This window comes from Ipomoea triloba, chromosome 4 (genome assembly GCF_003576645.1).
Source record: "Ipomoea triloba cultivar NCNSP0323 chromosome 4, ASM357664v1".
Taxonomy (NCBI): Eukaryota; Viridiplantae; Streptophyta; class Magnoliopsida; order Solanales; family Convolvulaceae; genus Ipomoea; species Ipomoea triloba.
In genome coordinates, this window is record NC_044919.1 from 22,719,289 (window position 1) to 22,732,614 (window position 13,326).

The 13,326-nt window shown below is 29.6% G+C and overlaps 1 protein-coding gene across 1 annotated transcript; it reads left to right on the forward strand.

The window, feature by feature from the left end:
- The first annotated feature begins 3,842 nt into the window (after window positions 1-3,842).
- LOC116016007 lies at window positions 3,843-12,978 on the forward strand. Its single transcript, XM_031256175.1, has 4 exons — window positions 3,843-4,144; window positions 10,303-11,383; window positions 12,303-12,372; window positions 12,491-12,978. Exons 1-4 carry the CDS (start codon window positions 3,843-3,845, stop codon window positions 12,976-12,978), a joined length of 1,941 nt encoding a protein of 646 aa, XP_031112035.1.
- The last annotated feature ends 348 nt before the right edge of the window (window positions 12,979-13,326 follow it).

Consider the following 13,326-nt stretch of genomic DNA (forward strand, 5'->3'; position numbering starts at 1 on the left):
AGCACGAGAGTGATTGAGTTGCTCTCTCAGATCGCCATTACGGGGTCGGGATAGCTGCTCTGGCAGATCCCTCCCTTGAGATATAGTCTGTCCAGTAGTGTTCCTTGTCCCTGACCTTGACGACTCCTGGTAGTCACCATCGCTACGTCTCTCCTTCTTTCTCAATTAGCTAGAGACCACACAACCTTTTGATCGATCCCCACAAACGGAGCTAATGTTGGTTTTATCCAATGCGTAACAAGATTTGGATTGCGGGCTAAGCAAAGGAGATACCAAGGTGTTGGACTCGTTGAGAATGCATTTCATGCGAGAGCTTCTATCCAACAAGTTCATTTTCCACCACGCTAATAACATCCTCGCCGCCTCACAATACAACAACTGGGGTGAATGAAGTTCATGACTGTATTATCCTTTTTCTTGTGCACATGAAAACCCATGCGGTAGAACAATTGTTTTTAGAGTCATTTATTTGGTTTTGGTTAATATACTGTTTTGACCATTACAAATTTTACAAACCTCAGAATGCACCATGCATACAAATCAAAGGATTTTATTAATTCACGCCTGAGCTCTTCTTCTGCTACTTCTTGCCTGTAAATTAGAAGTGTATAATTTTTTTAGAGCGATTGATCTGGACTAAATCAATGATTGAGATTTATGCGCGTTTTCACCTGTGAGCTTATTGAGTCATAAACACAGTTGGGCTGGTTTTTTGGGCGGGATACAAAAATAGGCCGCTTTTGAAAAGGGAACAAAGATGAGCAAAGTACTTTCATGGAATGGATGTTTGCTTAAAAACAAATGCATTCTGTGAATGCATGTTAGCTTTTCCAAAAAAAAAAAACAGTTAAAAGGTAGAAAATGAGTGTATGATACGTGTATGTGTACAACATTGTAGTTTAAATGAAAAAAAGATGTATGTGTACAGTATAACAGTATTGTAGTTAAAAGCCAAAAAAAGATGGTATGTATATGTATAAGGAGAAAAAAAATAGTATTGTTGTTAACCTCATTAAATGCTGAATCATTTCTAATGCATAGTTGTTAGTTAATTAGAATGTACTAATTATTACATAATTATGAGGAAAATTAAATATAATTAACAATAATGTGTAATCTATACTATATATAAAAGCATTATCCTCCTCTAGAATTTTTCCGCCCAAATGTAGGGGTATTTTAGTAATATGGTAATAATAATAATAATAATAATAATAATAATAATAATAATATTAAATATTAATAATATTAATTATTATTATAGAATAATATTAATGATAGAATAATATTAATTATAATTGGTTATAATAGGTTATTAGTAATAATGGTAATTATTATGATAGAATAATATTAATGAGATAAGAATGTTGTTTTGATTGTTACAATTTTTTTAATATTTATCTAAATGTACTCATATTTTGGCCGAGATATAAAAATTATGAATGTCAATCATATTTATTATATTATATATGCTAATAATATCTAATAATTGTAATTGGCAAGTCCCATGCAAAATTAAATCAAATATTTATTATATTTTATTTTCAAATCATTTCCAACCAATTCTCAAATGGTAATAACCTACTAACACGAATTGTTTGCTTACATAATATTATTTTATTAAATTAATTTGTTTATTAAATCGTAACAAATACTAGCATATTAATGTCACTTATACACGGTAATGTACGTGCAATAAAATTGGTAATATTTATATATACACCAAAATTGTATTAAAAAAATATATACACGAAGATCACGTCCATAAAGTCATCATTTATTAGTAGAAAATTAAATCAGGAATATGATATATTATTGGAATTGAAAATTAAATCAAGAATATAACATATTATTGGAATTGAAAATTACAAAATAATATCTATTAATTATAAATTAATTTGTTCATTAAATCGTAACAAATATTTTCAATCATATTATATTATATATATGCTATCAAAAAAAATACACGAATTACGAATTCTGGCTGATATACAAAAATTACGAATGTCAATTATATTATATTATATATATGCTAATATATTATGAATGTCAATCAAATTATATATAATAATAATAATAATAATAATAATAATAATAATAATAATAATAATAATAATAATAATAATAATATAACTCCTATGCATATTTGTGCCTTAATTGGCACCTAATTGATAGAAAATGAAAAAGAAAACGAAAATCACTAATTGACTATAAATAAAAAAGATCCCTAATTGATTGAAAATGAAAAAGAAAAAGAAAACAAAAATTAATTATTAATACTAGAAAATGAAAATTGAAAAAGTGAATGAGCTAATTGCCTGCAAATAAATAAAAAAAAATCCCTACGCCATGCCTATAAAATGATAGGATCAACCTTGGGTTTGCCTTCCCCCTATGCACTACTCAAGAGATTCAAGAATTGGATCCTCTCTCTAAGGTTTTTCCAAGAATGGTGGTTGTCGTCATTCTCGGTCTTGATCGTCGTCGCCATTAACATTTCCATTGGTCTGTATTCTCTCTCGGTTTTCTTCATAATTTCTAAGTTTTCCACATGTATGCATGTGTTTATTAGCACGTCTTCCGTGTGCAGGAACATGTATGCATATGCTTAAAGATGGGTCCTTTTTTGTTTTTAAGTCATTTTTATGTGATTTATTTTTGTATATACGTAATGATCTAGCATTGAATCAGTTACACGGACTTTGATGAAATGGTGGAGAAATGGCTTAGGATTCAAGTTATTTTTTTTACTATTCATCCTTTTCCCCTTAAAATTGAAGTACACGCCCAAACACTTCAGCCCAAACAATTAAAAAAACGTTTAGCAAACAATAGAAAAGGAAAATAAAAAATGATTCATAATTCAAGGATTAATATTAATAATGTTATCAGTAAAAATGAAAAATGAAAAAGGAAACAAAATTAACTTACGAGGAAAAATAGAAAACAAAACGAAATTAACTTACCAGGAAATGGACTAATAATAATAAGGTTACTAATAAAAAGGAAAATCCTAACAAAATTTCCATTTCGTGCTTTCCCGTCCAACCACTTATGTCCAAACAATAGAAAATGAAAATTCATTGAGGAAACAATAGAAAAGGAAATTAAAAAAAATGGTCCATAATTTAATGATTAATACTAATAATATTAACAATAAAAAAGAAAAAATGGAAAAGAAAACATAATTTAATAGTCATACATAGAATAATAATTATAGAATAAAATCTCTATTCTATTTAGTCATACCTTATATAGCCTAAACTACTACACATCATTCCCGTCATTTCCTTTAATAATAACAATAATAATAATAATAATAATAATAATCTATACTATATATAAAAGCATTATCCTCCTTCCAAACTTTCCCGCCCAAAGTTAGTGTCATTTTGGTAAAATCAGTTATTTTATTTATTAATTTATTAATTTATTATTTATTAATTTATTAATTATCCACCCGTGCGTGCCTATTATGGTTAAATGTTGGTGATTGAATAATTGGATTTATTAATTATCCATATATATATATATATATATATATATATATATATATATATATATATTTATTTATTTATTTATTTATTCACCTATAATACTATTATGGTTAGATGTTAAATTAAAATGTTAAATAGGTAATATAATATTGTAATATTAATTGGTCATTGAATAATTGATGATATAATTAGTGTGATATAATTAGTGTGATATATTTGGTGATATATTTGGTGATATATATATGTAATATATGTAATAGTATAAATAGTATATATATTTCTTATAGTCGTATTGAATATTTTATAAGTATAAAATCGGTTTCTCCCGAAAAATCACTATAATTAATGAGTACTGTAAACACGGTGGGGTACCGGATTGGCGACGCGGTGAAGGTGTTGAGCAATGAGGAAGGCTTTGTGGGATCCTACTACGAGGCGACGGTGGTGGGTGTGTTGCCCGGCGGCAGAGGCTACGTAGTCCAATACAAGACTCTGTTGACGGACGACTTTTCCGCGCCGCTGACGGAGATGGTTCCTGCTGATGAAATCCGGCCGAAGTCGCCGAATGTTTACGCTTACCTTTATTACATTTCGCAGAAAGTTGACGCCTTCGACAATGATGGTTGGTGGGTCGGCAATATCACCAGGTAAATGGGGGGGTCGTTACTATGTCTACTTTGAGACCACGGACGACGAAATCATTTATCACAAAGATAGGATCAGAATCCATCTTGATTGGGTTCATCAAGAGTGGGTTATCACCCAAACCTAAGTCCACCACTAAACCTGAACCCAACCCGCTTCTCCATTTTTCTGCTTTACTATCATTGTTCTAGAATTTGTAGTGCTAAGTATAAGAATTTTTAGTCAATTTCTTACATTTTTGTTTGGGTTATAGGAGTATCTCACTATGACGAATCAATTAAGGGTTCTAACTTGCTTATCTTTGCAAATATTAGCATCATCCAAATCTAAATAACATTCTTCCTAACAACGTAGAACTAAACGTTTTTTTAAATGTTTTTTTTTAAATTTTATAACGACAAAAAGAAAAAGAATGAAAGAAAATAGAAATTAAATCAACTGTGGCTCCTTAATTCTTAAATATTTATGATATACATTTAGTTAATTTTATAATTTCATTTCCTTAATTATATTTGCTATTTAATTTATTATAATTAAGTGAATTATATTTACAAATTAAAATAATTTAATTTCTAAATTTGTATGGATTAAAGTAGTCCCTAATATATTACGTATTTAGGTAGATTTCTAAATATTTATGATTTTTTTAAAATTAAGAGTATGAGTTTATATAAATTTTAAAATAAAGTTTCTTACTAAGTAAACATATAATTGCAATTAATGTGTATAATTATAATAGTAATCACAAATCTATAAAAAAAAATACATATTTTCATACTGTAAAAAATACTATAAATGTAATACACACATGTGGCTGTGTTTGGCAGAGCTTATTTAGGAGCTTATAGCTTATTTTAAGCTACTAATAAGCTATAAGCTTTGTTTGGTAATGTTCTCAAAATAAGCTAGTAGCTTAAAATAAGAGCTTATTTTGAAACGCTACTTCAAGTAGCTTTTCAAAAATAAGTTAGTAGCTTCTTAACTTTTTTCCATCTTTATCCTTATTATTTTATATAAATGACATCATTTATCCCTCCCAATTAAAACTCTTTTAGCCTTTTTTCTTCAATATGTTTCGTTGTAATTTTAATTTGATATTTGTGTTTGAACAATAATTTTTGTATGAACTAATTTTATGAATTATAAACATCTTGTTTTACTTTATATATTTTCAAATATATGTTCTTACTTTATATTTTATTAAATTATATTGATTTCATTATTTTATATTTTAATATGTAAACAAACCTATTTAAATTTAAAACTATTTAACTTTTATGAAGATGTCATTTTAGTCTTTTTACATTTATCAACTTATCAAAAAGCTAATTTTACCAAACACTTTTAAGCATAACAATTAGCTTAACAGCTCTTCAGATTTCAGCTTCGAGCTTATAGCTTTTCAGCTTTCAGCTATTTTTCAGCTTTCAGCTACCGTTTCAGTTAGGTTTGCCAAACATAGCCACATACACACAAGAGATCATGTGCGGTTATATGGCTAAGGTAAAAAATTGGGTGAATTCCCAGCCATTGATCTTGCAAAAATCAACAGCCCAGAATGAAAGAAAAATTTAAAAAAATGCAATTCACCTACTGTATTTGTGATTATGAATTTTAATTATAAAAAAATGCAATTCACCTACTGTATTTGTGATTACGAATTTTAATTATAATAATTATAATTGATAAAAGAATTTTAAATAATAACAGGATTGATTATATTTTAATAAAGTAAAATTGGAATAAAAGGTAAGTGATACCAATTAATATAATTAAATTAAGATAATATAGGAGAGCGGGGTGATATATATAGGAGAAAATAAATACTTTTTATATATATTTTTAATCGAATGATGATTCAATGGGCAACCAAATTCTGCCAATTTAAGACTCCCTAGCTCATTGTGGTTCAGTCAAACAGGTAGTGAAATTTTATTATTGAGTTTATGGACGACTCACTATTTCAATACCAATGAAGTGATGTTAATCTATAGGTGGAGCTCCTTGAGCATATAATATAAAATTATAAATGTGTTGTTTAATTATCAATTTAAATTTTTAGTTGAGATAAAGCATATATTGTAATTCACACGTCTTATTAATTTTATGGGATGCTCAGTCAAACATGTATAGTAGTCTCAATTTTTATTTTTTTTTAAATATTTTTTTAACACAAGAGGTTTAATAATAACCTTGAAAATAACGGAAAGTAAATAAATGACTTAATAATAACCTTGAAAATAACGGAAAGTAAATAAATGACGAAATTAATAACCTTGAAAATAACGGAAAGTAAATAAATGACGAAATTAGATTACGTGAAAATAACGGAAAGTAAATAAATGACGAAATTAGATTACGATTGTATAGTCAACGATTCACATAATTGATTGACCAAATTAAATTAAAAATTAATTCAAAGTGGTACAATAATTTGAGTGTTAACTGGACCAGCGGACCACATGTGCTGTATAATTTGAGTGTTAACTGGACCAGCGGACCACATGTGCTGTAGCCTCAAATTCATTACTGGACCAGCGGACCACATGTGCTGTAGCCTCAAATTCATTCTTTTGTCAGCGGACCACATGTGCTGTAGCCTCAAATTCATTCTTTTGTCTTAACAAGATAACAATTTATAATAATTTGGGAGAAGAAAAGATAACAAATTATTATTAACATAAGTTATTAGTCCACATTAATGGCACTTAATACCTTTTTTTACTCACCCTTTTATTGGGAGCCATTATAGTCCTGAATACTGATTCCATTTTATCGATGCAAAATCACTCCGATTACGAATATGTTGCCTTAAATATAATTGGCAACATACAATTTCCTATTATTATTCGCACAAATGAGCTGTTAATTAGAAATTAGTTGATTTTAAAAAGGCAATAAAATGCATCCAATATAATCAATAAAATTAGGATATTAAATAATTTTAATATCCCGTGGCCATTATTAGAAATTAGATCTAAATATTTACAAAATTATATTTAGATGGTAAATAGTATATTTACAAAATTGTGCATCCAATATATATATATATATATATATATATATATATATATATTTATATATATATATATATATATATATATATATATATATATATATATATATATATATTTATTTATTTATTTAAAATGCATCTGAATATAATTTTGTAAATATTTATTCCATATTTTAAGAACTTATCATAAGGTTTATTCCATATTTTAAATTCAAAAGAATGAAATTCCCTACAAGAAATGAAATTGGCATATTATTAATTATTAATTGGCTGAAACAAATGAAATTTGCACAAATCAATGAAATTGAATGAAATTGGCTTTATTCAAATTGACTGTCAATCAATAATTATAATTATTATTAATCATTTACCATTTATTTTTAAACTTTTCTAAATAAATTTCTTATCTAATAAATTCTCATATCACTATATAAATCATACAATCCTTCAACCAATTCCACATCTTTCACTACATCTTAGCACTTTAGCATCATACAAAGAAAAAATAAATCTACCTATAATGGCCCCTCTTTTTGTTGCACTTAATAAGATAAACGCCTATAATACTGCATGAGCAATAAAAGTACGATTAATTCGTCTTTATGAAGTCAAGAACAACCGAGGAGCAACCTTAGAATATGTGCTCGAAGATGTGGAGGTATATGTTATTCTCACACACACACACACACACACATATATATATATATTTCTGAATTCATTGATTTATTATTTATTATTTTTTGTTTCGTTTTACTCAATGGAATAAATGCCTAATGTGCTACTTTGACAATTAGGGTACGATTGATTCGATTGTACGTGGTGTTAGGGTTAAAAGATTGAGATAATATTTTTTTTTGTTTTGTCGAAAACAATTTTAATAAGCTGCTGTAAATATACTTTCTATTTATTCATTTATTTATTGTATTTTACTTATTTATTTAGTATTTACTTAGATTAGATGACTAAAATAATAGCAATGATTATCTTTTACATGTATCTATATTAAATGACATGTATACAATATATGTGGACTATGCATATTACTAGCATATTTGATGTATGTGTAATTTGCATAATTATGTTTATATTCTAGGCACATTTGATTTATTTAAATTCAAATGTTTTAAAATCACGTGTTGTATCTAATAACATAATATTTTATAATATGTTTTTATGGTAAAATATTGTGACGATCAATATATACAAGCAATTCAATATTACAAGAGAACAAATATTATATTGAGTGATATTTTTACACTAATCACATAATAAAATAATTGTACACATTCAATATTAGAATTGTTTTTTATTATTCTATCTTTAATTTTATTATCTAAATATATAATTTAAAATATTTATCCATGCATCGCACGGGTAATTGACAAATTATTTGCTTGAATTCAAGCAAGGATAACATTAGAAAACATAATTGATCCAACCATTTTCATCATTCGCATTATATAATATTGATGTTATAATTTATATAATTATATATCGATCTAAATATTCTTAAAACATTATAACAAAATTCATTCCGTGCAACGCACGGGCGAAAATACTAGTTAGTGTATAATAATAATAATGAGAACTAAATGTTTAATAATTACATAATTACTACAATTTTTTCTACTTATTACGTAAAAAATTAAGAAATAAATAGAATAATAATATGCTTGCAAAAAAAAAGGGTGATAAATTGCTGTATTAATATTTATGATTCATTTAACAAGTTAAGTTCACCGTACATGTTGTCGTGAATGTAATATGTTAAGAACCCCGAGTTGTTGATTTTGATGATACCAACTATCCGAGGAGACCCCTAACTTTTGTCTTGTCTTTAGAATAGGTTTATGCTTTGTATCTCAGTCTTACAGGATAACAGAATCCTTAGTAATTTCTAATTATTAAGGATCCGAGTCTTATATACCGAAGACTTGAAGACTCCAATCGAAGAGTGAAGTACCGAAGAGTTGAAGATCAGAAGTGATGAAGACTTGAAGAACCGAAGACTAGGATCATAGGCCGAAACATGGAAGGGCCAGGCTCTTATGACCGAGAAATCAAGAATGATTTTCTCGAGGAGATTAAGAGAAATGATAAGGTCAATCATTCTCGCACAACCAAGGCAAAGACATTCTCTGATGAGTTGTCTTATCTACTGCCTTGAGAATGGGTATAAACTGAATGTCATTTTGGATCCTATGCAACGATCCCAAGGAGCATTTAATGATTGTCACCTTTTTGAGGGACAAAAGACAAATTGTCCTTTCACAAAAGTGGACAAACGGCTAGAAAGTACTGACATTCTGAAAAAGATGAAAACACTACCCATTGGATATTACACACTGGACAATAGGTTTTGAATTTCATTTTCCCTCCAACGGATTTGAAATTCCACCTATAAATACCCTTGTCCCATCTCACTTTGACAAGGTTGATATACGCGAAATATTGTCTATCAAGTGAAAAACTCTCAGTGTGATATTCATAAGCTTACAAGTGATATTCAGATTTCATTAGAAATTCTTGTGTGATTAAGAAGCTGACCAAGGAAACTAATCACAAGGATTTCAAGTTGGAGAATCATCACAACCTTTCAACCATCTCTACAAGTGAAGTAGAAAGAGGCGGAGTAAACTTGGAAGAAGTTGAAAAACCTACAACAACAAGGCTGCCGGGCTTAATGATCAAAGGAGCTTGTTGTAACGAAGATTGTACTATAAAGGGGAATATAGTGCAAACCTTCACGAGTTGTGAAGAAGAGTGGAGTAGGCTTAGTTAACAGCCGAACCACTATAAAAACTCTCTCTCTCTCTCTCCTTTATTTATTTTACGTATTGCATTGCATATATCACTCAAACATAATATCTTTTACAAGAAAATCCTAAGTGCAAAGTGAAGCTAAAAGTTGATATAACCTTTCCGCTGCGTTATCTCTTTAGTAGAAAAAGTTTTCAGAAACCTCTTGTGAGTCTATTCAACCCCCCTTCTAGACTCACATTGTTACCACCGGGACCAACAAGTGGTATCAGAGCTTGTTACCTTGAACGGTGAACACTCTATGTATACTACCTGGTGATCCTTTTTGAAAAATCATCAAAATATTTTCGTACTTTGCACTATGTCTAAAATGGAACATCATAGGCATTTTCTCATGTTTAACTTAGATAAGTTTGATGACTGGAAAGTACGTATGCAGGCTCACTTGTCTGCCATGCATGATGAGATGTGGGACGTGATAACTGATGGACCCATCCAAATACTACAAGTGAACCCCAATCGTGTTGCTACTGATCCTACATCACCAGCGATGATTCCGAAGGAGAAATCCTTGTTAACCACCGAAGAGAGAACCCGAGTAAATCTCGACAATATAGCCGAGGATATACTCTACAAGGCTCTGGACGAATCATTGTTTCCGAGAGTAAGAAAATGTAAGAATGATAAAGACATCTGGGATGTACTTATGCTCATAGGTGATGGAGACGAACAAGAGAAGGAGAACAAGTTAACAATTGCCATGAAGAAGTTTGAAGATTTCAAACTCAATCCAAAGGAGTCCATAACTGAAATGGAAGCTCGGTTCATAAAGTTATTGATGGAGATCAACGATCTTGATGAGAAAAAGCTATCACAAAAGGAGATAAACTTGAAGATTCTCCGAGGACTACCCAAAAGCTGGGAAATGAAAGTAGTAGCTATGCGCGATCATAGAGACCTCAAGACAACGAGCACTACTAAGATCTTTAGTGATCTGAAAGCCTACAAGTTTGAGAAAGAAACACAAAATGATGAAGAACCTGAGACGAGAAACATAGCCTTAGTTGCCAATCATCAACCTTCATCATCAACACCAAGGTCGAATACTAATCCCTCATTTGATTTTTTCACTGACGATCAGCTTGCTTTGTTCATGAGAAAGTTCAAAAGATTCATGCGAAAGAATCAGTCCTACGACAATTCTGACAAGATGAGAAGAACGAAGTACCGAAGCAATGACAAAGCAAGTGGATCCAGAACACATGAAAAAGATGAAATACAAGTGCTGTGTTACAACTGCCGAAAACCTGGATACTTCAAAGCTGAATGTCCGTATCCCATTGTTAAGAAGCATCAGGACGAGCACAACTACAAGAAGAATTCGGGAAACTATCATAACCCGAAGAATGCACTAAATGATGCTGACGAGGAGCCAAACAAAAATCAGAAGAATGCACCAAATTACGTATTGCATTGCATATATCACTCAAACATAATATCTTTTACAAGAAAATCCTAAGTGCAAAGTGAAGCTAAAAGTTGATATAACCTTTCCGCTGCGTTATCTCTTTAGTAGAAAAAGTTTTCAGAAACCTCTTGTGAGTCTATTCAACCCCCCTTCTAGACTCACATTGTTACCACCGGAACCAACATAATATTCTACTAACCATGGATAAATATTCTCAACATTACAATTACCAATCAACATCATTACTATGACGTTGTCCTGTGTATTGAATAATACAACACTATCTGTTGCGTCAATTTGGAAATATGTGGATATTTCCTCTCGCAGTTGCGTGAATAATGTTTCATCGAAGTAGAGCTCTAGTTTTCGATTTCCAACAATTATTGTTAAAGTGTCATTGAAGACGTCGGAGTGGTTGAGAGATGCACACATCAAAGCATGCTAAAGAAGTGTAAGAATAAGTTAGTAAATAAAAATAGCAATTTGACGAAAATTGAAAGTATACTCTAATGTGTATCGTTTCTTACCGCTGAAGGTTGAGACAAATCAATATACCATGAACGGTGTCGTCGAAGTAGTTTATTAAAATGACAATGATGATGGGATAGTAGACATTGCCCTGACAATTATTTGGTCTAAAATATAACAAAAAAATTCATATATGTACTTAAGTATAATCGATTGACTATAGTTTATGGATTATAGTGTAATGTTACCTTGTTCACAATTGCGAGATGTTATGTATTCCCCATAACGATTAGGCTCTAGTTTTATCTCGCCGGTATTGTTGGTGGTATTGTTGTAGCCATAGTAGAAAAACGTTTCAAAAGTGAAGAAACCAGTATGTCTAAAAAGTACAATGTCCCTGGGATATAAATCATTCTCTATCATGAAATCTGATGTTCCGGTTGTGAAGTGCATGTTCTCAATGGTAACTTCAATTCCTACTGAGCGACCATGGTTCAAAATAGCAGTTGTAGTCAAATGTTGCATTAAATGGCGATGCATGTAATTAGGAATTTTCTAGAAAGAAATGTATGAAATGTATCAACGGGGAATGTAATGAATGTATTAAATTATAGTAACAAATAATTACGAAATTAGGGGCAACTAGAAAAGATGCACAGACAGCGGATGATGTAGTTGAAGAAATACAAGCTGAAGAACAAAATGATATAAGAGTTGATACAGATGATAATGCATTTGTTGGTTTTGATGATTTTGATTTCATGAGTACACAGGTTGAGCCACAAAATGATGGAAGAAAAAGAAGCAATTCAAGTAAGAGAAAAAGGAGTAATGATGAAGCTATCGAGATATGTGCTGAGAGTATGCTTAATGCTGCGAAGCTAATAAGCAATACAATGTCAGAAGTTGGTAAGAACTTGTCTGATGGCCTTCAATATGATCGTGATATGGATATGTTTAAGAAGCTTGATCGTGTATTACAAGAGGTCGATGGTTTGACTTTAGATGAAATGGACCTTGTTTCGTTAAAGCTCACTAATCATCCTAATAAAGTCGCTTTTTTCCTTAGTCTTGATCCTGATCGAAGACTACAGTGGATCAGAAGATTTCTTGCTGGCCATTAATCATTATTCATATTTATATTTTATGAACATTGCTACTATCATTGAATTGTTTTCAGTATTTTGTTTAAAAAAACTTATGTTATTCTTCTTCTGAATATTAATAAATGTTTTATAATATATTGATTAGCAGTTGTATACACATTCTTGAATAACTGATGATCCAAATCTAATGTAGTTTAAATCACATAAGTCAAAACTCAAAAGGATTCAATAATTAACAGTCTTAAAAGAATATTAGATTCTATTACATAATATAATAATAATAATAATAATAATAGTAATAACAATAATAATAATAATAATAATAACAATAATAATAATAATAATAATAATAATAATAATTTTGTA

Excerpts from the sequence above, each read along its gene's own strand:
- LOC116016007 (XM_031256175.1), top strand. The coding sequence starts at position 3,843 with ATGAGTACTGTAAACACGGTGGGGTACCGGATTGGCGACGCGGTGAAG. Across the intron at positions 11,384-12,302 it reads AGAAGAATGCACCAAATTAC|TGCATGTTCTCAATGGTAAC; the intron begins GTATTGCATTGC and ends CCGGTTGTGAAG. Across the intron at positions 12,373-12,490 it reads AATAGCAGTTGTAGTCAAAT|GGGCAACTAGAAAAGATGCA; the intron begins GTTGCATTAAAT and ends TTACGAAATTAG.